This window comes from Rhinopithecus roxellana, chromosome 19 (genome assembly GCF_007565055.1).
Source record: "Rhinopithecus roxellana isolate Shanxi Qingling chromosome 19, ASM756505v1, whole genome shotgun sequence".
In the NCBI taxonomy this organism is placed as follows: Eukaryota; Metazoa; Chordata; class Mammalia; order Primates; family Cercopithecidae; genus Rhinopithecus; species Rhinopithecus roxellana.
The window spans coordinates 79754235-79781952 of NC_044567.1; the positions used below are offsets into that span (position 1 = coordinate 79754235).

At 43.3% G+C, this 27718-nt stretch overlaps 1 protein-coding gene across 2 annotated transcripts in view; it reads left to right on the forward strand.

Moving 5' to 3' along the window:
- The window catches only part of PRKCA (protein kinase C alpha), a 518814-nt gene that overhangs the window by 176010 nt on the left and 315086 nt on the right, over positions 1 to 27718 (forward strand). For both annotated transcript variants that reach the window (XM_010379985.2, XM_030922986.1), the window contains one exon: positions 24437 to 24519. In XM_010379985.2, coding sequence (XP_010378287.1) covers positions 24437 to 24519 — 83 coding nt within the window. The remainder of the gene's footprint in view (positions 1 to 24436; positions 24520 to 27718) is intronic.

Below are 27718 nucleotides of genomic sequence, written 5' to 3' on the forward strand. Positions count from 1 at the left end.
TATTATGAAGACTATTACTCTTACCGTTGATCCTTATTTTCTCATGGGACCTGTCAAGTTGGAGTGACCTAACATTATACAGTTTAACCTGTTCTTCTGCAGCAACACACCCAGATGGGGAGGAACCCAAAACACCAATGGTGCTATGGACATGATCAGAACTCTCCAGTGACGTTGTCTCTATTTTCTTGTGTATGTGCATGCACGCACGAGAGCTTTAAAAATTGATGGGGACCCTGGGCTGCTGGCTAAGCAGCTCTGCTGCCTCATGCCCAGACAATGTTGTATCTGTATGCATTTGCTGGGAAGGGGAGTCAACCTAGCTGGAAGGCTATTGTTGTTATGCAAATTGGAAAAGGACACTTTTAACCTACACTCGTGCGAAATGGCTGGGGGTGGCCGTGTGCTTAGGGCTCCAGCCTGAGTTTAATTGTTGTAATGAATCCGATGGAAAAGGACCAAGTTGGCTGCTTCAAGATCCACGTTCCACCTTCAGCTGTAAGATGTGCCGCAGGTATTGCACTTGCCTGAAATAAAGCACTCTCTGTCTTTTCTTCTTCCAAAGAATCCTTTAGCTGTGTTTTATTATACTGGCAGCCCATTTCCTCAACTTAAAGTAATGATTAACAACAACTAAAGCTTTCTCTCAATGTGGTTGGATTCAGTAGTTTTAGGATTCAGGGTGGATGTAGAAAAAGGTTTGTGTGTTATGCGTAACCTGGGTCGTGTGGAGTATGTGGATGCTTTCCCCAGTGTTCACATGGAGCAGTTATAACAGAGCAACAGCTCTGGTGACCACTCAGTCCTCTCGCCTCCATTTCCAGGCAGACCTTACATCTTTCTCTCTTAAAGTGAGCTGAAATCTGATACCCTGTAACTTCCACCCTTTGTTTCTACAGAATTTCCATCCTTCAGGGACAAACAGAACAAGCTTAATCCTTCCTGCAGATATCAGGTCTTCAAGTATTTGCAGACAGCTAAGTTGCAAGCTGTCTTTCCTTTCAGGTGGATCCTGCACTCCTCTTAGGAAGTGGTTTCCGGTTATATTCCCTTGTCATTGGAAAACTTAAGCCAGAGAGAGGCTGCAACCAAGCAATGAGGGCTTGGAACCCTGAACCATGTCTCAGGAGGAGTAAATAAAGATTTGTTGTATGGAACTCTCACCTCCTCCATCCTAGATAATATACCTCTGTTTGTGCAGTCTCTTCTCCTAGTAGCTCTTTTGGCACCCATGGCACCTTGTTAATGCGTTTGTTAAAATGCCTCAGTCTTTTCATCTGTGGTGCTGTCGATCAATCTTCTCACTCTGCATTGCTGTAGTTTTGAAGCTGGGTATGGGGATTTTCGAATGATCCTTATTACTCAGTGGAGTCTTGGTAACTATCAGCTTGGTCCAGTTTTGGATTTTCCTGTTGGTTCCTAATTTAGTCAGGCAGGATGTGTATTGTCTTTCCCAGTTTCCCTTTTCCCATTTGAGACATTTGCCTTGTGTGAGTTCATCAAGGTATGGAAAAGCCTCATAGCAGCCTTGTTACCTTCATAGCAGCCTGTTACCTCTCCTAAACCAATCCCCGTTTCAGCTCACTTTTAATGCGGATACTTTTTATCTTGGGTACTTGTCAGAAGGTCTTCTTTATATCTTTGTCTTACAGATACAGATAATTGCACTGTGTAGGAACTGATTAATGCCCAGGGGACTAAGTGCCATCACACATAATTGTGGAACGAGAGATTTTGATTGCGGTCAATGAAGATTTGCAGGAAGTTGAGGAAACTTCCTAATTGTGAGGGGTCCTTTTTAACTATTATTATACCTGATTTTCTTCTTATTTTTTATATTTTGAGATGGAGTCTTGCTCTGTCGCCCAGGCTGGAACACAATGGTGTGATCTCTGCTCACTGCAACCTCTGCCTCCCAGGTTCAAGTGATTATCATGCCTCAGCCTCCCGAGTAGCTGGGATTACCCGTGCCTGCCACCAGGCTTGGCTAATTTTTTAAATATTTTTAGTAGAGGCAGAGTTTTGCTATGTTGGCCAGGCTGGTCTTGAACTGCTGACTTCAAACGATTCGCCTGCCTTGGCCTCCCAAAGTGCTGGGATTATAGGTGTGAGTCACTGTGCCTGGCCAATTTTCTTCTACTCTTGGACTGGAAGAGGCTGGGTTTCTGCTACCTTTTCTACCTTTAGGTGGATGGGGTCACACCTTGGGGGCCGTCAGTTGTTGGTGTTGAAGAGGGGGTGGCAGGCCCAGGCTCTGCAAGCCCGGTCCTTGGGGGCATGTTACCTTTCTGCTGCACAGCACCTCCTACCATTGTCCTGGTCAAGCTGGGTTTCCTGATTTACAGGAGAGCTTGGGCTCAGAGGGAGACCGTGAGGGGCCCTGAGAGAATGCCAGCCAAGGCCCTGCCTGGTCTAACCCTGCCAGCGCCTGGCCTTTGGGCGGAACTGGGAGGGCTGGGGAAGGAGGTTAGGAGAGGCACAAGTCTGATTCTCTGCCATTACCTCTCAGCCTAGAAGTGGCCGTTGGATTCCTTTGTATGTTTTCTCTTTTATAGTAAATAAAGAGGAAACTTCTCCCCTCACTGGCCTGCATAGGCTACAGTTGCCCGAGGCTCAGGCTTGCCTGTTGTTCTAATCATTGACCTTCTTGTTAGTTGGATTCTCTTTTTCTTTATTTAAAAATACGCCACATTTCCTTTCCCTCAGTCTTGTTGCAAGTTCCCAGTAATTCTGGAGTCCTATTAAATGACTTGTACTTTTTTTTTTTTTTTTTGAGACGGAGTCTCGCTCTGTCGCCCAGGCTGGAGTGCAGTGGCCGGATCTCAGCTCACTGCAAGTTCCACCTCCCGGGTTCACGCCATTCTCCTGCCTCAGCCTCCCGAGTAGCTTGTACTTTTAATAAATTTGCTTTCCCCTCAATCTGGAGAAAGAGAAGAGGAATTACTTGTAGAGTGTCTACTGTGTCCTAGGGCTAGGCCGAAGCTTCACGTACATCATCCTGTCTGTCCTTATCCTGCAAGGCTGGTGGTGCTAATTTCCATTTTAGAGTCGGAGACAGCTGAGATTGTGGGCTTCACATACCCAGGGTCATGTAGCTGGAAAATAGGGGTGTGAAGATGAGGACATGGGGCATTGTCCCACCCACGCTCCCAGGACGAGGGACATCGTGCTAAACTCTGGCCCACTAGAAACCACCTGGGAAACATAAATACCCATGGATACAGCCATTTCAAAGATCCACACTTAGACCAGAACATTTAGCACAAACCCAAACCTACAGAAACCTCAAAAGGAATAAAAATATCATGTTAATGTTAAAAAAAATTATTTAAAATTTGGAAATAAGGCATAAAGGTAACAGCAGCATGTAGTTCTTCAAATGTTAGCCAGGGGCGTTGCTTCACAAGCCTACCCAAGGGTTGTTTGTTTAGGGTGTCATACCTGGCTTTGTTTGTAACTTTTAAAAAATAACAACTTTGTGGCCATGTGCGGTGGCTCACACCTGTAATCCTAGCACTTTGGGAGGCCGAGGTGGGCGGATCACCTGAGGTCAGGAGTTCGAGACCAGCCTGGCCAACATGGTGAAGCCCCGTCTCTACTAAAAATACAAAAATTACCCGGGCGTGGTGGCATGCACCTGTAGTCCCAGCTACTCGGAAGGCTGAGGCAGGAGAATTGCTTGAACGTGGGAGACAGAGGTTGTGGTGAGCTGAGACTACACCATTGCAGACCAGCCTGGGCAACAGAGCGAGACTCTGTCTCAAGACAAAAAACAAAAAACAAACACAGCGTTGTAATATAATACACATAATGTACAATTCACCCATTTAAAGTGTACACTCCAGGGGTTTCTAGTAATTTCAGAGTTGTATAACCATCAGCACAGTCCATTTTAGAGCATTCTCATTGCCCCAGGAAGAAACCCATTAGCAGTTCCTCCCCGTTCTCTAACTGGGCAAACTTCTTTCAGATATATTTATTGGTGGACTCTAATTCTCGTTTGACCTAGCTTTACCAACTTAGTGTTTCCCTCTGTAAACCAAAAAGTGCCCAAGACAGGTCTCAATCAATTTAGAAGTTTATTTTGCCAAGGTTAAGGACATGTGCCCAGGAAACAGGTCTGTGCCTTTCGCCAAAGATGCTTTTGAGTGCTTCAGTGTTTAAAGGGGAAGAAGGAAGAAATTGTAAAAGGTGTGGGTAGATAAGAGGCAGAGGATTGCATTCTTTTCAGTCTTTCATCAGCTGTTCACATGTGAGAAGGAGTAGAGGAATAATCACTTATGCATTCGTCTAGCTCTGTGAATCTGCTTATTTTATTTTATTTTATTTTATTTTATTTTTTTGAGATGGCGTTTCACTCTTGTTGCCCAGACTGCAGTGCAATGACGCAATCTCAGCTCACCATAACCTCCACCTTCCGGGTTCAAGTGATTCTCCTGCCTCAGCCTCCTGAGTAGCTGGGATTACAGGCATGTGCCACCACGCCTGGCTAATTTTTAGTAGAGATGGAGTTTCTCCATGTTGGTCAGGCTGGTTTTGAACTTCTGACCTCAGGTGATCCATCCACTTTGGCCTTCCAAAGTGTTGGGATTACAGGCGTGGACCACCATGCCCAGCCCATATTCAACTTTTTTTTAAATGATAATTCATAAAACACTTTAGAATCTTGCATTGTAATAGCATTGTTGTGAACATTGCTCTGAAGTTAAGATTTTTAGTTTCTTAAGTAATTAACGGTTGAAAAAATTAGAGAATATAGATGAACAAAAATAAAAGTAAAATTAAATTTTTCCAAACACTGCCTTAGAGACATCCCCTTTATCACATTGGTCTGTGTCCTTATAGACTTTTTCTCTTGCAACAACAACTTGTAGTATTTTAAAATCAGTAAATAGCCCTACATCATGATTATTGTTAAATATAAGTTTTTTGAAACACTGTGTATAAGGGTAGATTAAAAACCATTTTGGTCGACTGTAAAAACCCTGGAAGACAATCTAGGCAGCACCATTGAGGACATAGGCATGGGCAAAGATTGCACGATGAAGACGCCAAAAGCAATTGCGACAAAAGCAAAAATTGACAAATGGCATCTAATTAAACTTAACAGCTTCTGCACAGCAAAAGAAACTATCGATCGAGTAAACAGCCTACGGAATGGGAGAAAATTTTTGCAAGCTGTGCATCCGGCAAAGATCTAGTATCCAGCATCTATAAGGAACTTAAATTTATAAGAAAAAACCCCATGAACAAGTGGGCAAAGACACGAAAAGACACTTTTCGAAAGAAGACATACAGCCGACAATCATGAAAAAACACTCAACATCACTGATCATTAGAGCAATGCAAATCAAACCTTGAAATACCATCTCACACCAGTCAGAATAGCTATTACTAAAAAGTCAAAAAATAATAGATGCTTGGTGAGGTTGTGGAGAAAATGGAACACTTTTACACTTATGGTGGAAATGTAAATTAGTTCAACCATTGGGGAAAACAGTGTGGCCATTCCTCAAAGAGCTAAAAGCAGAACTCCATGCAACCTAGCAATCCCATTACTAGGAATATACCCAAAGGAATATAAATCGTTCTATTATAAAGACACACGCACACATATGTTCATTGCAACACTGTTCACAATAGCAAAGACATGGAATTAACCTAAATGCCTATCAATGATAGACTGGATAAAGAAAATGTGGTACAGATACACCATGGAATACTATGCAGCCATAAAAAAGGATGAGTTCATGTCCTTGGCAGGGACATGGATGGAGCTGGAGGCATTTATCCTTACCAAAGTAACACAGGAACAGAAAACCAGATACTGCACATTCTCACTTATAAATGACAGCTAAACAGTGAGAACACATGAACACACAGAGAGGGGAACAACACACAGTGAGGCCTGTCGGAAGGTAGAGGGTGAGAAGAGGGAGAGGATCAGGAAAAATAACTCATGGGTACATGGCTTCACATCTGGGTGATGAAACAATCTGTGCAGCAAACCCCCATGACACAAGTTTACCCATATAACCTGCATAGGTACCTCTGAACTTAAAAGATTTTGGTTTTAAAATTCTGAGTAACAATTTATATTTATTTTTGAATTCATTTTTTCTTATATTTTCTGACATGCAGTTTGGAAAGGTCGTATATTTGTTTTGTAAGATTTTTCTTTAGTTTTTAAAATGTATGGGTGCTTCTATGCCTTCATGTCCTTCTTTGTGTGAAGACTTTCCTGGTTCCTTCGTCCTTTTTCCCCAGTTGCTCTCCACTGTTATCCATGGGCATTAGAAGCCCTTGGATGCCTTCAGATTTCCTTTTTGGAAGCTCCTGGCCCCATTCCTTTGTAATTATGTGGTGTTCCACGTCCCTGATGTTTTATTAGTTCCCAAGAATACTTGATAAAAGAGAGGGAATTAGCATATTTTGGCTTCTTTTTGAAGTGTTCCCCAAGATAAGCAGAGGGAAATGTTACATGGGTAAAAATTTACATAATAATGTGACCAGGCTTTGTCACAAAAGCTCAATGTAATCATGAAAAAATGAAAGCATGTTATTTATGGAGAGTTTCTGCATGTATTTATCTCTAAGAATTAAAAATTGCCACTGCGTTATGGTGGCCTCTGATTTCAGAAGCAACATTGTACTGTGTTTACTTGTACCGTGCCCTACCTTTCTAACCAAACTCGAACACCCTCCTTTCGTTTCTGAGACTGTTCTATGCCCATTCTACCACTGATTGAAACCAAAGCCAAACCAGAGCATTAAATATGAAATGCTTTTTCCCTCACCCATAGGAGCTTTGTAATTACATGGCTTCAAAAAAAAAAAAACAAACAAACACTGAATTCTGAAATGAGAGTGTTTAGTAAAATATTTGGAACAGTTTCCTACTCTCCTTCAGTGAACCATGGCCAAAGGTAACGTTTTCTTGGTCAATGTGAATTGCATTCCTTCCCCCCAATGCTTGATTTCCCTTTGACCTATTCCATCTCCATAGTTTGCATGAGGTGGCCCAAGCCTCTTTCCATAATTTTACATAGTTGTTACTGCAGAACGCTGCCAGGTGGCTGTCCGTCTTGGTGGGGAGAAGTCCCTGGATCTGCTGTCCTTTTTCATTCTCAGCACCAGCGTCATTTCTGCCACAAGTCTTCCTTGAGCTCAAGGCTGGGCCGAGGGCTATTGCCCGGGCACTCACACCTTACATTGGCAAGACCTTCCTCCACTTGTACAATCCTGAAATGCTCTCTCAGTGACTCTTTTCCAAACTAGACTCAAAGCTCTGGAGGGACCCTGAGCGCAGTTGATCTTTACAACCACCAGGGCCCAGCACCATATCTGGGACGTAGCTGTTGCTCGATAAATATTTGTTGACCAGAAGGTAAGTGAACCGAGTACTCCCTGTCCATTATCTGTTTCTTTCTTGCCTACATTCCTGCCAACCCCTGTATATGACAACGACTCTTCAGTCCCAGGCCTAATAGACTTGCCCCAGTCAGCTCCTTCCTGATTTCATGTGAGAGTGACATGATTGAGTACTTCTTTCTTCCTGAAACGTTTCCCCCTGTCAGATGTAGGGGCTTCTGTTCTCTGCTCGCGTCTCTGCTAGGCCTGTCTCTGAGGTTTGACTAACTCCTCTTGTCACCCCTCCAGCACTATGAGCAAGGAATTCTGGTTCTCCCCGCACCATCTTTTTTGAAATTGCATTTGTGGTCTCCACCATCTCTTCTAGGCAGATGCCTGAAGGGACTGGGCTTCATGTAGTCCTCCCAGGCCTGCTAGGCTTTCCAGCCTTCAACTAGGAGCTTCCTCCATGTCTTGGAAGCAGTGACCAGTGGACAAACATACAACTCTATTTTGAAAGTGGATTGGGGCCTGGTGCAGTGACTCATGCCTGCAGTCCCAGCACTTTGGGAGGCAGAGTTGGGGATCATGAGGTCGGGAGTTCGAGACTAGCCTGGCCAACATGGTGAAACCCCATCTCTACTAAAAATACAAAAATTTACTGGGCATGGTGGCAGGCACCTGTAATCCCAGCTACATGGGAGGCTGAGGCGGGAGGATCACTTGAACCTGGGAGGTGGAGGTTGCAGTGAGCCGACATCACACCACTGCACTCCATCCTGGGTTACAGAACGAGACTCCGTCTCAAAAAAAAAAAAAAAAGAAAAAGTGGATCGAGGATAAATTATGAAATTGCAAAGACCAGAAGGATAGATGTGGGTCTTGCAAGGCCTTGCCCTTGAGTTTGCAATCAACTGGCTTGTTTAATAAACAAATATGTGCTAAGGATGATGGCTCCTCACAGAACTTAGGGCATGAAATCATTGACTTCAGAATACAACTGTAGCTTAGGACTCAAAGAGAAGAACAGAGGCGAGGAAGAATCATGACCTCACTCACTGCTCACCCCTTCCAGTGCCCACCTAGAACCCTCCCAGGATCACAGCTTCAGAACCCTTCCAGTGGATTCTTTCTGAGGTTCATTCTCAGACTCTCAGCGATATTTACTGCCTTTTAAATTAGGAATGTTCTTCATAAAAAGCAATGCTACAGGTTACTTCATTGGGTACGAGGTGAAGATTCCAAGTGTTCATTTTCTGGGTGACTGTATATCATTTGTGTGGGAACCCACATTCTTATCTCACCACTAAAGATCAAGAAAGTGCTTTCACCGGCCAGCAAACATCACTTGTATGTGGTCATTGTATGATTACAACGACAGGTACCAGCTGGTGTATTAAGCAGAACGCACACATACAAAGGCAATGATTTTAAACTGGACTTCGGATTAAAGTAATATATTTAACCCCTTAAGAGTTCTGACTGTATTCAACTTACTTATAATCACGAGCACATGAGTCTGTACTAATGCCCCGGATGTTTTTGAATTTGGCAACTTCTATTTCCTAATTGTGATTTAGGTTTAAATAACTTTTTCACTTATGCTCACGTGTAATCTTTGTGTGCCTTTGTTTTTCCCCGTGGAAGTATTCACAGGGCCCTAAGTCACTGGTTTGGTAATAGCTCGTTGCTGCTATGGACTTAAAGGTACCCTCTGTGTTTTTAACAGATACGGACATGCTGTCCCGTGGGGCTGTCGGGGAAGAATGCCTTGAATCTCTAACCACTTGCTCTTGTTCATAGTACTTAATTGTCACTTACTGAATCACCTGCCTTCTAAAAACCACTTTGTTGCGTGTATTAGTTTGTTAGGGCTGTCGTAACAAATTACCACAAACCGGGCCGCTTAAACAACGGAGGTATGTTGCCTCACTTCCAAAGGCTCAATGCTGGGAGGGTGGGTTCCTTCTGAGGGCTGCAAGAGAGACTCTGTTCCATGACTCCCCCTGGCTTCTGGTGGTTTCCCGGCAATCTTTGGGATTCTTTGGCTTGCAGAAGCAGAAGCAGAAGCATCACCGCAGTCTCTTTCTCCATCTTCACATGAGTTCTTCCAGGGTGTGTTTATGTTCAAATTTGCCCCTGCCTTTTTTTTTTTTCTGAGACGGAGTCTTGCTCTGTCGCCGAGGCTAGAGTGCAGTGGTGCGATCTTGGCTCACTGCAAGCTCTGCCTCCCAGGTTCATGCCATTCTCCTGCCTCAGCCTCCCGAGTAGCTGGGACTACAGGTGCCCGCTGCCATGCCCGGCTAATTTTTTGTATTTTTTAGTAGAGACGGGGTTTCACCGTGTTAGCCAGGATAGTCTCGATCTCCTGACCTGGTGATCCACCTGCCTTGGCCTCCCAAAGTGCTGGGATTGCAGGCGTGAGCCACCTGTGCCCAGCCCAAATTTCCCTTTTTTGTAAGGATGCCAGTCATATTGGATTAGAGGCCTTACCTTATGCCAGTGTGACCCCATCTTCACTAATTATATCTGCAGCAGCCCTTTTTCCAAATAAGATCACATTCTGAGATACTGAAGTTAGAACATCAACGTGAATTTTGTGGGGATAGTTTGTGTTAGTCCATTTTCATGCTGCTGATAAAGACATACCTGAGGCTAAGTAATTTATTAAGAAAAAGAAGTTTAATGGGCTCACAGTTCTACATGGCTGGGGAGGCCTCACAATCATGGCAGAAGGCGAAAGGCCTGTCTTACATGGTGGCAGGCGAGAAAGAGAATGAGAGCCAAGCAAAAGGGGAACCCCTTATAAAACCATCGAATCTCGTGAGACTTATTCACTACGACAAGAACAGTATGGGGGAAAGCACCCCCATGATTCCATTGTCTCCCACTGGGCGCCTCCCACAACTTGTGGGAATTATTTGAGCTACAATCAAGATGAGGTTTGGGTGGGGACACAGCCAAACCATATCACAGTTCAACCCCTAAGAGTATAGCTAGTACCTGAAGTAATCAGATGGCGTTTTTATTTGGCAATACTGTGGAGAGATGGGCAGAAATCACAGTAAATTGCATCGAGTGTATGCTCAGAGACAATCGAGAAAGGCAATTGTTGTCGGATCCTAAATTGTATGAAAGAATTTGGGGGATTGTTTTTGACATATGTCATATAAAAGTAACTTATTTCCCAGATTTCTTTTATTTTTTTCTGACCAGCTCTTTGTCCATACTGATTCAATAATTTCCCATTGTCCTTCAACTAATGGAGAAAAAGAGTTTGACTACCTTTGTAAAATCCAGTCTAACTACTGTATTTATGTATGTTTTAGCTTTTTATTATGTACATTTTCATATATCTGGAAAAGCAGAGAATAGTATAATAAAAACCATATACTCTTCTTGAAGCTTTAATAATTGTCAGCTATTACCAACTCGTTTCATCCATCTTCCCTCCACATATTTTTCTTGCTGGAGTCTTATAAAGGGGATTGCAGATATCCTATTATTTCACTTGTGTAACTTTTTTTTAAGTTAGAGAAATACAATGTTATACTTTCTCACTATTGAAATTAAGGAGAAAGGTAAAACTACTTAATGATAAGTATTAGGACATATACCTTGGCTTTTACACTGTAATGAATTTAAAGAAGGAAAAGCAGGAGATAAAGGAGGAGCTGGGCAAGTGGGGATGGGAAGAGAGAGGATGTGAGAGACACCAACTCCTTTACATGTTTCCCTCCCTACCACGTTTCCTTCCCTAACTAAACTCCGAGCTCCTCAAGGGCAGAAACTGTGTCTTGATCCCCCAGTTACCTTCATACCTTATAGGGAACTGGTGTATAGTAAGCGTACATCAGTAAACATTTGCTGAATAATTGAATGAATACAAGAATGAACGATGCTCCCCCAAAACCTTGCATAGAAAGATACAGAGACACGCTCAGAAAAATACACATTTAGCTCTAGAGGTAAGAAAAAAGAAATAAAAAGACCCTGAAAGATACATTGTTTCTCGTAGTCTCCAGGGTATTTTCTCTGACATTTAGATCCTGTGTAGCGTTTCTGCAACCCTACCAAGAAACAGGACTGTCCTAATGTGCTAAGTACTTAGGCCCTTAGTGAGGTGGAGAGGTTTCATCCATGCTGTGAGAGCTCATTCTTCATTTGCATTAAGTGAGAATCGAAGCCTGAGTTCTGAGTGTTTTGACTACCTCCTATCCTCTCAGAATTCTGGAGCCACACTTTGCTTTGCCTGCCATTTGGGAGAAGATCTGGGTTGCTGTGAAAGTTAAAGGGCTACACATTTTGCTGAAAAAAAGAGCCTGCAGTCTCAGATATCAACACTGCAGGCAGACCTACATGCTTATAGATATGAGTGACATTGAAGCAGGGGAAACAAGTCCTGTTCCACTAGACCGAGGAGGCCTTGGACTGAAGGCAAGAGAGAGAAGGCAGAGCATACAGTCCTAAAGCCCCGTCCAGCCTCCTCAACTCCTTGCAACTGTCTCTCATACCCCAGTTTAAGTAATTCCAGACTGCAAAATAAAAGCCTTAAAAATACTGCAGAGAAAAGTTTGGTGTTAGAGTCGTGATAAACCCTTGTGTAGAACGTGTTGCAATAATTAGTTTTTAGGGTCAAAATGAGGAAACCTGAAATGCACACTGGGTTGTGGGTGTTCAGACATGAAGCCTGTATTGCACAGTGATGAAGGCTTTATGTCCTTATGAGATTAAAGGAAAGTTGGATTCATCCGAGGATTCTGAAGTCAGCTCCCAAACACTGCTTGATCTGAGTTTTCCAAAGTAAACCTTTAGGGTTTCTCTTTAAATATTTTTGCGTGATTTGTCATATACTTATCTGTAAGAGTTTTTTTGTTGTTGTTGTTTCCATAGAGCAGATACTGTTTTATGCTACAGGTACTCAAGATTTCATTCATGTATATTCTTAGTCAATATGAGAAAAATCTATTTCATTGTAGTTCTGAGTTGAATATGGGAGTAAGTTGAAATAAAAGAAGAGAGACCGTTTATCTGTTAGCAAACGTGTCACTGTCATCATCTGTATCCTTCTAAGTGTGTGGTTTCTGGGCCATGATGGGCGAGTAATGACCACATCCCATCACCATTCTCGTCTTCTCTCCTTGGCTCTGGAAGGCATCTTTTATACTGGTGATTGCCTGACTGTTTCTGAGATTTTTCTTCCCGCAACCCTCTCCAGCCCCCTGCTCTCTCCTGATTCTTCCCACCCCTCAGACAGCCTCGTCCTTTCTACCATCAAACACAAAACTTGGGTGTTTCCAGGACTCGTCTTGCAGTTCTCCCTTACCATGAAGACACCTCTCAGGGCTTGGTCTCCCATTGTCTTTTGGCTTCTAACCTTGAATTTACACCTGCTTGCCTGACACATCCATCTGGGTTACCTAGCAGCATATTATATTTAACTTTTCTCAAATTGAGACCCGTGTTTATTGTTTCATAATTTTTTATTGATCTATAATAGTTGTACATATTTTGGGGATACATCCGATATTTTGATACAGGCATCAAAATGCCATCCACAGAGTTCATTGGGAGCATGTGCACGGGTATCAAAATATCAGAAGCACCCCCAAAATATGTACAACTATTATATATCTACATACAATGTGTAGTGATAAAATCAGGGCAACTGAAATATTCATCATCTCAAACGTTTATATTTTGTGTTGGGAACATTACAAATCTTTTCTTCTAGCTGTTTTGAAATATACAATAAGTTGTTAACTATAAGTTCCCTGCTGTACCATCGATTACTAGAACTTACTCCTCCTATCTAACTGCATTTTTGAACCTGTTAACTAACTGGTCTTCAGCCCTTTCTCTCCTCTTTTTTCTTCCCAGCGTCTGGTGGTAGCCACCATTCTACTCATTACCTCTGTGAGATACACTTTTTTAGCTCCCACGTATGAATGAGAGCATAGGATGTTTGTCTTCCTGTGCCTGGCTTATGTCACGTCACATAATGACCTCCAGTTCATTCATGTTGCTGCAAATGATAGGATTTCATTCTTTTTTTAGGGTTGAATAATAATCCATTTTGTAGACATACTACATCTTCTTCATCCATTCATCTGTTGATGGGCATTAGGTTGATTCTGTATCTTGGCTCTAGTGAATGGTGCTGCAGTGAACGTGGGATTACAGATGTCCGATAGACTGATTTCCTTGCTTTCGATGTATACGCAGCGGTGGGATTGGCGGATCTGATGGTAGCTCTGAGTTTAGTTGTTTGGGAACGTCCATAGTGCTTTCTGTAGTGGCTCTACCACTTCCCATTCCCACCAGCAGCATCCCAGCCTTCCCGTTTCTCTGCATCCCCACCAGCATCTGTTCTTTTTTTGTCATTTTGATGACAGCCATTCTAACTGCGGTGAGATGTTGCTGTGATTTTCGTTTTGCATTTCCTTCATATTTAGTGGTGATGAACATTTTTTCTTCTACCTGTTGGCCGTTTGTTTGTCATCTTTTGAGAAATGTCTGTTCAGGTCTTTTGCCCGTTTTAAAATTTGAGTTAAGAGTTTTAGAACATTTTTTCCAATTCTGAAGGTGGTTTCTTCACTTTGTTTCCTTTGCTGCACAGAAGCTTCTTAGCTTGATGTAATCCCATTTGTCTGTTTTTTCTTTTGTTGTCTGTGCTTTTGAGGTCTTGCCCCAAAATTTTGTCCAGACCATAATGCCCTCTAGCGTAAAACCCCTGTTTAGACAATATGAAGAGTAATTTCTCCTCTTTGAGCTTGTATAATACTCAGGTTGCAAGTCCCCATGTCCAAGTTAATTCTTAACTTGCCCCTTGGTCTTCTCTGTTCATTTTCTACAACCTGCCAGTTCACCCTTTAGTATTTAGAATTCTTTCTGTGGAAAGTACAGAAGACTCATTCAAACTGGCGTGAACAGTAAAAGCATGTATGATATGACTTTGTGGATTCAAGTGTATTATATGGTATGTAAATGAAGAAAATGACAATTTTTTTTTTTTTTTTTTTTGAGACGGAGTCTCGCTCTCTCGCCCGGGCTGGAGTGCGGTGGCCGGTTCTCAGCTCACTGCAACCTCCGCCTCCCGGGTTTATGCCATTCTCCTGCCTCAGCCTCCGAGTAGCTGAGACTACAGGCGCCCGCCACCTTGCCCGGCTGGTTTTTTTTTTTTGTATTTTTTAGTAGAGACGGGGTTTCACCGTGTTAGCCAGGATGGTCTCAATCTCCTGACCTCGTGATCCGCCCATCTCGGCCTCCCAAAGTGCTGGGATTACAGGCTTGAGCCACCGCGCCCGGCCAAGAAAATGACGTTTTTAAAGGGTATTTAATGGTTCCCGTGACTGAGCAGTCTGAAGGCGATAGCCTTGCTGACGCCAAGATCTGGTTTCTTTCTTTCTCCTCTGAGTCTTCTGTATTCTCAGTTTCATCATAAGGCTCACCTCTTGGTTGCAGAATGGTAACACCCTTTGCTCAGTTGCTTTGGCCGGAAGCTGGGGGCCATTCTTGACTCTCCTTTCCTTCACATCCCACATTCAATCTCAGCCCTGTCTTCAAAGTATGCCTCAGGTCCAACCAGGGAAAAATGCACAAAAGATGCTCACCAGTCTTTGCTGAAATTAGAGAAAAAGAAGGCAAGGGAAGAATTAAAGATGAATCTTCTAAAGAAGGGGGAAAGAGGCTTGCCTGCTTAGAATTGGGAATACTGGATTTTCGAAAGAGTTCATTGGGAGCATGTGCACAGATGCTGAAAGGCAGAATCAAGGTGCTGTCTGAAGAATGACATTCTTTATATATGTGATATAGTGCGTTTATTTGATTTGTTTTCATACGACTTTTAATGTGTATCCCAGGAGAAGACTGTTTTCATTGTTACAAATCTGAAACCAATAATTTTCTTTTAACATGTAGATATAATATAAGCTCACTTTTTCATTACTTTCCCTACAAAGCTGAAAGCAGTTGACTTGCCTTAGAGATTTTCCTTTCATTGTATTCTGCTGTGACGTTGCCTTTCATTAATCCCTTCCAGCTAAGCAAAATTTAATTAGAACCATCTCACGTGATGGCAACCTTTATGTATTTAAAAAAAGAATTCAAGGAAGCTCAGCTACCAGTCTTCTCTTTTAAGCAAAGTCTAACCATTATATTTAGTAGGTTCTTTCCAGAATTCAGAATTTGTTACATAATGGCTTTTTCTTCATTAATTTTGGATAATAGGGAATTTCTGTTCCTGTGTTCCGTTTTACATGACTGTGACCTGAATTTGAAATGACATGGACTTGAGGGTGAAAGGAAAGGAAATTATTTTTTAAAGGAGAAATGGAAAATGACCCTTAGCAGCACATACATATATATACACACACATACACACATATATACATATATATATTTCCCCCTCAATGAATATAGCAATCCATGTTAGGTGTAAATAGGGATGAACCCATTTTGCATATAGATTAAGTGACCAAATGTCTCAGTAGTTTGGCAGGAAAGCCAAGCCTGCAGCCTGAGGGGCCTCACTTCCACCATCATTATTGACAATTATGTGCTCAAGCGAGCAGGGAGGGTGCAAGGAACATGTCTCCAGTCCTCAAAGATTATGTGAGTCCTTTGCTCTGAAGTCTGAATTTTCCCTTTGTCTCCACTTTATGCCAACACTGATTTTATTTAGAATTTTATAGAATGGAAGCAAAATCTTTCTTTCATCCTTTCTTTTCTTTCTTTTCCTTCCTTCCTTTTCCTTCCTTCCTTCCTTCCTTCCTTCCTTCCTTCCTTCCTTCCTTCCTTCCTTCCTTCCTTCCTTCCTTCCTTTCCTTTCCCTTTCCCTTTCCCTTTCCCTTTCCCTTTCCCTTTCCCTTTCCCTTTCCCTTTCCTTCCTTTCTTTTCTTTCGTTCTTCTTTCGTTGAGACAGGGTCTCACTCTGTCACCCAGGCTGGAGTACAGTGGCGTGATCTTAGCTCACTGCAACCTCCACCTCCTGGGTTCAAGTCATCCTCCTCCCTTAGCCACCCAAGTAGCTGGGATCACAGGCATGCAACACCACACCTAGCTAATTTTTGTAATTTTAGTAGAGACAGGGTTTTGCCATGTTAGCCAGACTGGTTTTGAACTCTTGACCTCAGGTGATCTGCCTGTCTTGGTCTCCCAAAGTGCTAGGATTACAGGCATGACCAACCACACCTGGCCCAAATCCTCTTTTTTGATGTCATAATGAACTCAACTATGAACACAAGTAATCATAAAAAGTCTATATAAGCAAGGCTCTTACTGCCTCTTCCTATTCCTCTTATTTATAATTTCATAAATATTGCTTTAGATTGATAAGTTAAAAATTTTCATTGTAGGTTATGTATAAGATTTACCACTTTAACCATTTTAAATGTACAAGTCAGTGGCATTAAGTACATTCCCAGTGTTAGACAACCATCGCTACCATCCATTTCCAGAACTTTTTTTTTTTTTTTTTTGAGATGGTGTTTTGCTCTTGTTACCCATGCTGGAGTGCAATGGTGGGATCATGGCTCACTGCAACCTCTGCCTCCTGGGTTCAAGTGATTTTTCTGCCTCAGCCTCCCAAGTAGTTGGGATTACAGGTGCCCACCACCACGCCTGGTTAATTTTTTGTCTTTTAAGTCTAGATGGGGTTTCACCATGTTGGCCAGGCTGGTCTTGAACTCCTGACCTCGGGTGATCCGCCTGTCTTGGCCTCCCAAAGAGCTGGGATTACAGGCATGAGCTACTGCACCTGGCCCCCCAGAACTCATTTTTATCATTTCAAACAAACTCTGTACCTATTAATCACTTAACTCCCTGTTCTCCCCCTCACCCACAACTGATCACTTCTATTCTACTTTGTGTTTCTATAAATTTGCCTGTCCTAGGTACCTCATATGAGTGGAACCATACAATATTTGCCCTTTTGTGTCTGGCTTATTTCACTTAGCATAACACTCTGAAGGTTCATTGATGATGTAGCATGGGTCAGAGTTTCATTTTTTAAGGTTGAGTCATATTTCATTGTATGTATATACCACATATTGTTTATTCATCAGTTGACGGATATTTGGGTTGTTTCTTATTGTCTGTCATGAATAATGCTGCAGTGAACACTGGTGTGCAGATATCTGTTTGGGTCCTTGCTTTTGATTCTTTTGGGGCTATGTCTAGGAGTGGAATTGCTGGGTCATATGGTAATTCTGTGTTTAATTTTGGGTAGAACCGACAAACTGATTTCCCAGCGACTGCACCATTTTACATTCCCACCAGCAATGGACAAAGGCTCCAATTTCTCTGCATCCTTGCCGACACTTGTCATTTTATCCATTCTTTTCTTTTTTTTGAGATGGTGTCTTGCTCTGTCACCCAGGCTGGAGTGCAGTGGTGCGATCTCGGCTCACCACAACCTCCGCCTCCCGGGTTCAAGCAATTCTCCTCCCTCAGCCTCCCAAGTAGCTGGGATTACAGGCGAGCACCACCACGCCTGGCTAATTTTTGTATTTTTAGTAGAGACAGGGTTTTACCATATTGACCAGGTTGGTCTCAAACTCCTGACCTCTAGTGATCTGCCGATCTCGGCCACCCAAAGTACTGGGATTACAGGTGTGAGCCACCATGCCCGGCCCCATTCTTTTCCTTTTTAAATAATAGCCTTTCTAAAGGGTATGAAGTGGTGATGAGTTACTTTTAATTGGAATTTTCCCTCAGCTTGGAACCATGGCTGATGTGTGTGTGATTCATGTTGGTTGCATGCTTGAGGAGGAATTTGCCTTGATTGACTAGGAGCACTGTGCTGCATCTGATTCCTGTATCTGTGGCATCAGTTTGCCATATTCTTTTCGTTTTTCTGTAAACCTCTCTTCACGAATGGAGTATGGAAAAAGCCTCTGGACTTACCATTAGCTCAAGATCACTCTAGGGAACATTGTCCAGCGCTGAGAGCCCCAGCTCATCCATCCATAGGGTGATGACTTTTGACACAGAAACAAGGTACTCTGAGGTCCCTGTGTGTGTCTCATGGGCCAAGACTCATTGTTGCTAAATTATTCAAATTCATGGGGAGAGCAGCATCAGAGGGAGTGCTGTTCCCCTTACAAGAGTGTTTGCCTTCAGCACACCCTTTGCTGCTTTTTGTTCTCTTTAAGCTCGTGAGTACAATTGAGAACCACTCAATTGAGAACCAGTTGAGAAATTGGAGTCTGTGTCCCTTGCTGGTGGGAATGTAAAATGGTGCAGTCGCTGGGAAATCAGTTTGTTGGTTCTCCCGAAAATTAAACATAGATTTACCATATGACCCAGCAATTCCACTCCTAGACATAGCCCCAAAAGAATCAAAAGCAAGGACCCAAATAGATATCTGCACACCAGTGTTCACTGTGGCATTATTCATGAATCACAGTTCAGAATCAACATGGCAACGTCAAAATACACCTCAACTTTTCCCAGAATTTTTATGAATTCTTTTTTGTTGTTGTTTTTTTGCAATGGAGTCTTGCTTCGTCACCCAGACTGGACTGGAGTGCAGTGGTGTGATCTCAGCTCACTGCAACCTCTGCTTCCCGGCTTCAAGCGATTCTCCTGCCTCAGCCTCCCAAGTAGCTGGGATTACAGGCACAAGCAACCAAGCCTTGCTAACTTTTGTATTTTTAGTAGAGACGGGGTTTTGCCATATTGGCCAGGGTGGTCTTGAACTCCTAACCTCAAGTGATCTGCCCACGTCAGCCTCCCAAAGTGTGGGGATTACAGGCGTGACCCACCGCTCCTGGCCATATGAATTCTTGAGCCAAACACAGTCACGCAAGTGACTGTTACTTGTTCTGTTTCTGAAATATACTTTAGACAAGTGGTGAAAACTCTGCTTAATTCTCATCTAGTTTACTTCCATAAGCAAGATTAGCAAGGAATATGGATCAGTAGATTGGGTGTTCTCAGTTTTAAAGCCGGGTAATATCAAGATTTGTTACTTGGCCAAGTCTGTGGTCTTTATTATTTTTTTGTCCCACAATGTCATTTGCTCAGTGTGATTTGTGCATTTCGTGTGTCATCCATCACTACTGGGGAACATACGCGTATCACGTAGAGGATTAGAGGAAAGTGATTTTGTGCTTAGAAAATAATTGAACGAAGATTTACTTTGACTGGAAGGTGCAGGATAGCTGCCTGTTTTAAAACCTCTCATTGGGTTATATAACCAGAGGTGACCCAAAGTCTTTAAAGATGAGTTTCCATCTCTGAGTGAGTTTTTGTTGGATAGCCTGTGCTTGCTGGAGCAAAGACCTGTTTAAGGGCCAAGAGTGGCCCCCACGACAGTCATCGGCTGGAATATTCCATGACATGTGTCCGCTTCCTCCCAGCTGAGTAAGGCTGCAGTCTTTAAGTTCCTTCTACCAAGGTCAGGCAGATGTTTGATGAAGGTTTGCTATGTAACAGGTACCACCTTATTACCTCTTTACTCCGATTTCCTTTGCTTCATATACCGTGGTTAGATGAATTCCTTTAGAGTCCCAAATAAAAAAAAAAAAGACAAAAAGCAATAGCTTCTGATTTTTAGCCAGGGGAAAGCCTGTGTTGTCCATCTCCAGGTAAAGCCAATGCATCCTTTTGTTTTACTGAGCCAGTCTTTTCCTCTTTCAGCAACACTAGCAAGACTTCTCAAATGTCTTCCTTAGATTATCTTACAAAATATGCATTATCCAATTTAGTTTGGAACTTGAACCCAAAGATCAAGGCCAGCCATCTGTGATTTTTGAAACCTCTGGCTGTTGCTCAGTTTTCTGGGGCAGCCTTTCCCAGGCACATGCTGCGTCCAGCCGGCGTCAGCCAACCTCCAAGCTCCTCTTTCCTGCTCCCCTCAGGGTAAGTGGGGGTGTTGGAGAGGAGAGGGGAGCATCTGGGTTTTTTCTCCTCAGTTACCCAGGATTGGGCACATTCTGTTTCTTCTTCCTTTGGAGATCATCCATTCTGAATTTTGAGTCTTCAAATAGACTTAGAGGGCTCTTTATCCCTCAGATAATGTGTCTGTGATTGGCTGTCTGGAAACACATGGCCCTTCTGTCTGCTCTCACAGGGTGAATCCAGTCCTTCAAATGGGAAGCTTTCCTGTAAGGTAGGTGGGGAGGGGGTAGTTAAGGCAGGCTGGGAGGAGATTAATTTGGGATAGGTAAGGCTTGTTGCTGCTCTTGCAAATTATAGTGGACAATGAGGGCCTGGGTTGTCTTATGATAAAATTTGACATAGATTTTTTTTGAGGTGTACAATAGAAATACTTCCAGCTGTAGATATGTAATTGCATTGATGTGTAAATCGTAGACAGAAAGAACAGATACAAAAAGCAACTCTTCTTCCATGAGATTTGGTAAGTGTGAGTTTTCTTAACAGTGTTCATCTGAATGTGGAGTTTTTTTTAAAAAAGAGATGAAAGGCCCAAATGTTTGAACGATTAAGTAGGGAATAAGAATGCTTATTTTCCACCCAAAACACTGCATCTGTAATAAACCGTGATGAGGAAGTAATGCCCTGTAACCTTTTTCCTTTGGTAATTTATCTTTCTAAGTCCAGTGGATGAAAGACGACTTTGTGCCTGGGGAGAGCAAGCAGGTCAGATTAATTTGTGCCATCACAGCGCAGCTTTATTATCCATCCTTCGAGAGTTTTGCAATCAAGATGCTTTTAGCAGAAACACAGTGGAAAGGCCACTTCTCTCAGGGCTTGTAGGAGCTAAGCACTGCCCTTTGAGTGTCTCCGTGCTGCCTGGGCAGCCAAGAGGACTGTTTTCTTCACTTCACACTCACCTCCTCCTGCCCCTGACTGTGCAGGGCAGACAGGTGTAGCCAGCGTGCTCCGCAGCCAGCAGGATCCCTCACCCAGGGTACCTCCCCCTATAAAGGGATGCTTGCTTGAAGACATCTCCACTTGTCACCTTTCTGTGGATGGTTCCTGTTTGGATATCTGACTCTTTGTCTGCTCAATATCAGGCATGCATTTTCTTTTTTAAAAAGTGTATTTTTACAGTGACTGGTATCATGAGTACCTTTAAAATGTGTATTTTTACAATCACATTATATTATGATTACCTTAAAAGAAAACTCTTTAAAAAGAATTATCCATGATTCTGTTTCCTTAATAGAACATATCTTCATCCTCTGGGTTTTATATTTGTGTATATGTGTATGTCTGTGTAGGTATATTTGTGTGTGTGTGTGTGTGTCTATTTTGTCATGTACCCATTTTCCTGTTACCCATGTAAAAAATCTTGGCATCAGCTCTATACCCTTTCTGCTCTGGAAATCCTGCCAGTGGATATGACACGAGGAAAGGAGAGGGGGCCGTGATGTCCAGCAACTCTTAGCATGAATCCTGGTTCCATCACATGGTGACTCACCTTGGGAAAGACCATCCTCTGTTTGTTGGTTCATTCATCTATCCATCTGTCTGTCCTCCCTGCCTCCCTTCCTGTCTCCTGTTCACAAGCATTCACTGTACTGTTGTACAGCATGCTAGATGCGGGGGATCTGGGCGGCATTTTCCCATCCATAAAATATAGATATTGCAGCATATTTAGGAGCACTGTTATGAGGATTCAACTTGCTAATGCATGTGAAGAGACCTAGCACAACAACAGCAACAGCCTGGCATGTGATAGGATGCCAGTTAATGGTGCTGTGTGGTCAGTCAGCAAGTCTCATCGTTCTTGTGTAATTTCCCTGGCCTCTGTTACTTTCATTTCTTAGCAGCCTGCATGATGATGGGCAATTACTTTCATACCTAGACTGTGCAAGAGGCTTTTAACGGGGCATTATAGGCCTCAATCTATTCTATTAAACTCTTCCTATGACCACCATTTGCACTTCTAAAGCATTGTTTTTGTCTGTGTTACTCTTGGTGCAGAACCTCTCAGTGACTTCTGAAGCTTTTCTAAATTTCTTACTGGCCACTCGCGGCCCTCTCAGTACTCTAGGCTCCTCTTGAGATTTCAGCTCTGAGCCATCTTGCCACCCTCTTCCACCTACGGAAATGACTCACCCATTTGGTCTTCTGTGTCTACTGCCATATGTGCAGGGAACTGCACTGTCACTGGTGAGAGGAGAAAACAGCATATGAGCCACACATTTGGGAAGCTCTAACCTTCCTTGTGCAGTGTCTTAGTTCATTTTTGCTGCTATAACAGAATACCTGAGACTAGGTGATTTGTAAAGAACAGAAATTTGTGTTTTCACAGTTCTAGAGGCTGGGAAGTCCGAGATCAAGGTGCCAGCATTGAGCAAGGGCCTGTTTACTGCACGCTCCCAGGAGGAGGAAGACCTTATCTTCACGTGGCAGAAGGCAGAAGGGCATAGAGACAAAAGGGGGCTCTACTCACCCTTTTGTAATGACGTTGATACTACCACTGAGGGCAAAGCCCTTATGGCCGAGTTACCCTCCAAGGGTCCCATCTCCCAAAACTGCCACTGTGGCAACCAAATTTCAACACGGGTTTCAGAGCTGACTTGCCATCAAACCATAGCATGCAGTAAAGACTTATGACTAACCTAGTATTTCTGAGGGTATACTGTTTTTTAACATGTTGTTGTTATTCAACGAATGATAAGAGTAGTAGATGATACCTTTTTGGAGCTAGACTTCAAGCTTTCAAGGAGAGACTAGGTCATGTATTTTTTTGCATCCTCCATATTATTACCATCAATACAAACCTTTTAGGGGGCCATGTGCAGTGGCTCACACCTACAATCCCAGCACTTTGGGATGCCAAGGTGGGCAGATTGCTTGAGCTTAGGAGTTCGAGACCAGCCTGGGCAACATGGTGAAACCCTGTCTCTACAAAAATGTAAAAATTAGCAGGGTGTGGTGTCACTCACCAGTATTCCCAGCTACTTATGGGTCTGAGGCAGGGGGATGTCTTGAACCCAGGAGGCTGAGGCTGCAGTGAGCCAAGGTCACCCCACTGCATTCCAGCCTGGGTGACAAAGTGAGACCCTGTCTGGAGGAAAAAAAAAAAAACCTCTTAGGGGATTACTTTCTATAACAATTATTTTGTGGATTCATCCTCAGGACTATTTATCAAAACATATTAAACTCTGAAAATATTTACTGGGTAGTAGATTTTGCTGAATTTGCAGAAACTCTTCCAACTGGTGACAGCGTCTGTAGCAAAAAGAAAGATATAGGAAGGTGTTAAGGTGTTTCCTAAGATTGTTTTGTTTTGTTTCATTTCAAAGGTCTGTTTTCTGTAGATTGCGTTTGTGTCTGAATGAGTTTATTAAGTTCAGAATTCTGCTGAGGAAGTCCTGCAACCCACATTTAGGGATACTCACATTATTTATAATCAGTTATTCTCTTTATATTTTATTTCACCCACAGAATATAATGTTTATATACATTTATGTGTGTGTTAGTGTGTTGCTGTAGGATGGTGCAAATTATTTTATTTTATTTTATTTTATTTTTTGAGATGGAGTTTCACTCTTGTTGTCCAGTCTGGAGTGCAGTAGCATGGATCTTGGCTCACTGCAGCCTACACCTCCCAGGTTCAAGCGATTATCCTGCCTCAACCTCCCGAATAGCTGGGATTACAGGCGCCCATCGCCATGTCCAGCTCATTTTGTTTTTGTTTTTGTGTTTTTAGTAGAGATGTGGTTTTAACGTCTTGGCCAGGCTGCTCTCAAACTCCTGACATCAAGTGATCCACCTGCCTTGGCCGCCTCCCAAAGTGCTGGAATTACAGACGTGAACCACCGCACCTGGCTAGGATGGCGTAAACTATTTTAAATTTTGATTACCGGTTTCTACTTTGGGAAACTGTCTTACAGTCTCTGATTCTCCTCTCCTTCAACTTCAGAGAGTAAGAGACACTGTTTGTGGCCCTGTCAGTGCTGGCATTTTGGAACTCTGTTATCTATGAGTGTAATCAATACCAAATGTTGCTGATTCTAGAATGAAATGCCTTCTGATTGCTGTTTATAAGATTCTGTCTGTAGTGAAATTAAATTGACTTCTAACAGCAAGTGTCTCTGTTTGGAAAATAAAGCTCGTATGTTAAATCATGTCTATTCTAATTTTAGTTTTCTTTTCTCTCCGCCAGTTTGCTGTTTTGTGGTCCACAAGAGGTGCCATGAATTTGTTACTTTTTCTTGTCCGGGTGCGGATAAGGGACCCGACACTGATGTAAGTAGTCTGGAAATCATGATTTGATGTCAATGTGGATTTCTGAACTTTAATTTTTTTAACGCCTGTACAACTGTTTTGGCACTTACTATTAATGGGAAGACTCAATTCCCATAGAACGTTGGCTTGTACTAATGAGCAGATTTATAGCTCATTTGAGCTCTGGACTACGTCTTAGAGAAATTCTTGGAGGAGAATTTCTTGTTAGCATGTACTGTTCCACTCTGAGCAGCCGCATTGACTAAATCCACCAAATTTATCATAATAGCTTTCATAAACACAATGCAGTTGTTGACAGATTTTATAATGAACATTTATCACCCTTCGGTTTCTTTCCTTTTCCTTTTCCTTTTCCTTTTCCCTGTCCCTGTCCCTCTCCCTGTCCTTGTCCTTTCCTTGGAGTCTCACTCTGTTGCCCAGGCTGGAGTGCAGTGGCACGATCTCAGCTCACTGCAACCTCTGCCTTCTGAGTTCAAGTGATTTTCCTGCCTCAGCCTCCTGAGTAGCTGGGACTATAAGGCGTGCACCACCACGCACAGCTGATTTTTGTATTTTTAGTAGACACGGGGTTTCATCGTGTTGGCAGGCTGTTCTTGAACTGCTGACCTCAACTGATCTGCCCATCTTGGCCTCCCAAAGTGCTGGGATTACAGGTGTGAGCCACTGGGCCTGGCCACCCTTCAGTTTACTTCTAAGCTGAAATAAACCAACAGGAGCATCATTGCTTTGGGCCAATGTAACCAACTACTCCTGGTTTACTCCTGGGGATTCTTGCTGCCTTTTAAGTGTATATTATCAATGCTGCGGCGGATTGAAATAATTTAGCATCTGTTTCACTGAACAGTGATCTCTGAAGTTGCCCATGTGTGAACACATAATTTCCTCTCTTTGTGGATAATTCTGATGGTCTCTGTTGCATCTCTTACGTACTTAAAAATGGATCCACAGACCAGGCACGGTGGCTCGCGCCTGTAATCCCAGCACTTTGGAAGGCTGAGGTGGGTGGATCACCTGAGGTTGGGAGTTCGAGACCAGCCTGACCAACATGGAGAAACCCTGTCTCTACTAAAAATACAAAATTCGCCGGGCATGGTGGCACATCCTGTAATCCCAGCTCCTCAGGAGGCTGAGGCAGGAGAATTGCTTGAACCCACGAGGCAGAGGTTGCGGTGAGCCAAGATAATTGTGCCATTGCACTCTAACCTGCACAACAAGAGCAAAACTCCGTCTCAAGAAAAAAAATAAGAAAAAAGAAAAAAAGGATCCACAAAGGAGTCATGGAAAATACCAATGTCTAAAATATGTTGGATGGAGAGAAACTTCAGCCATTGTATGAAAAGTAATATTTTAACTGAAGTTAAAAAATTTTCAGGCAGTCTTAGAAGACTGGACATTTCTGTTCTGAATTGCTTTTGCTTGATCAGTTCAGTCACTCAAGTTGTATGTTTGAAGTGATTCCCATCTTTAATGCCTGTTCCCATCAGGAAACTTTGATTTGAAAGCGGCTTTCTCAGTGCAGGCAAGACTCAATTCTTCCCTCTGCGAAAGATGACATTTTTGCAGCGTGCTCTGAGGGATTCCAATTTGCGTTGTTGTAACACAAATAAGAAGAAAGTTGCTGTTTGGTGTGCAGTGCACAGGAACATGCACGATGGGGTTAGGGTGCTCATGGAGGCAAGATAGAGTGCCTGTTGTGGGCTCTGAGCCACCACGGGTTCCACAAAGGCTCCCAGGACATGGGAGCCAGAGAAAGCTCAGGGGTCATCTTGTTTTATAACTTCATGGACAAGGAAGCCCAAGTCTATGAATGTTGAGTGACTTGGCTGCATACAAACAAAACTAGTCAGTGTCATGCCCCTACCCTGCCCCCCGGCCCCTGCCACTTTCCATCCTTCTCTTCTGGAACATTGTGCCACTTTCTATCCTTCTCTTCTGGAACATTGTGGAATATTGTCTTCCTTTAGGGCATTTTAGAGATAGAAATAGCTGGAACATAAAGTACTAACTTTTCCAAAATGCCAAGTCCCATTGACCTTGTTTGGAGTTGTCTAAAACCTCATGTCACAGCCTTTCACTTCCTTGTTCATCATTCCCATCTTCATCTTGCTGTTTTTTTCTTTCCTTTCTTCTCTCTCCTCCCATTTCTGCCCCATCAAGAATGGGGAGGGAGGACGGGCAATCAAGAATGGGGAGGGCAGACGGGCAGTCAAGAATGGGGAGGGTGGCCGGGCAGTCAAGAATGGGGAGGGCGGCCGGGCAGTCAAGAATGGGGAGGGAGGACGGGCAGTCAAGAATGGGGAGGGAGGACGGGCAGTCAAGAATGGGGAGGGAGGACGGGCAGTCAAGAATGGGGAGGGAGGACGGGCAGTCAAGAATGGGGAGGGAGGACGGGCAGTCAAGAAAGGGGAGGGAGGACGGGCAGTCAAGAATGGGGAGGGAGGACGGGCAGTCAAGAAAGGGGAGGGAGGACGGGCAGTCAAGAATGGGGAGGGAGGACGGGCAGTCAAGAATGGGGAGGGAGGACGGGCAGTCAAGAATGGGGAGGGAGGACGGGCAGTCAAGAATGGGGAGGGAGGATGGGCAGGCTTCAGGATGTGAGTAGTTTGTCCCTCTTCTCTTCCCTTTTTCCCCCCTCCTACTTTTTCATTCTTTTGCTTAAGTATTCTTTATTGAGAACCCATAATGGGCCAAAGTCTGCACTGGGTCCTGGGGTATAACACTAAGCACAGAGATGTGCTCCTTGCCCTCGGGGACGTTCTGCAGGGGAAAGGCAGACATTAAAATATCACTCATTAAAATAGGATACAGGTACACTGAGCAGGTTTCTCTAAGGGACCTATTGCATTTAAACTGAGCTTGATGCATGGGTAGGAGATAGGCAGACGAAAGGAAGGGTGTGTGTGTGCGCACATGCATGCTGAGCTGTATGGGGCCCTGGAAAAGGATGTTTGAGACAAAGGGAAGAGCAAGTGAGAATGCCAAGATGTGGGAAGGAGTTTAATCAATAACAGAAAGCTGGGAGTTGGGTGTCTGGCAAGGATTTTGGGCACACTCTTAGGAGCCCTGGGGGCTCAGGAAAGGTTTTAACCTAAAAATGATGTGGTCCGATTTGCATCTTAAAAAGGTTACTCTGGTTGCCTTCTAAGAAATGGATTGGGCAGGAAGTGTGCTTGGTGTACTGGTGGAGATGGGGAAATAG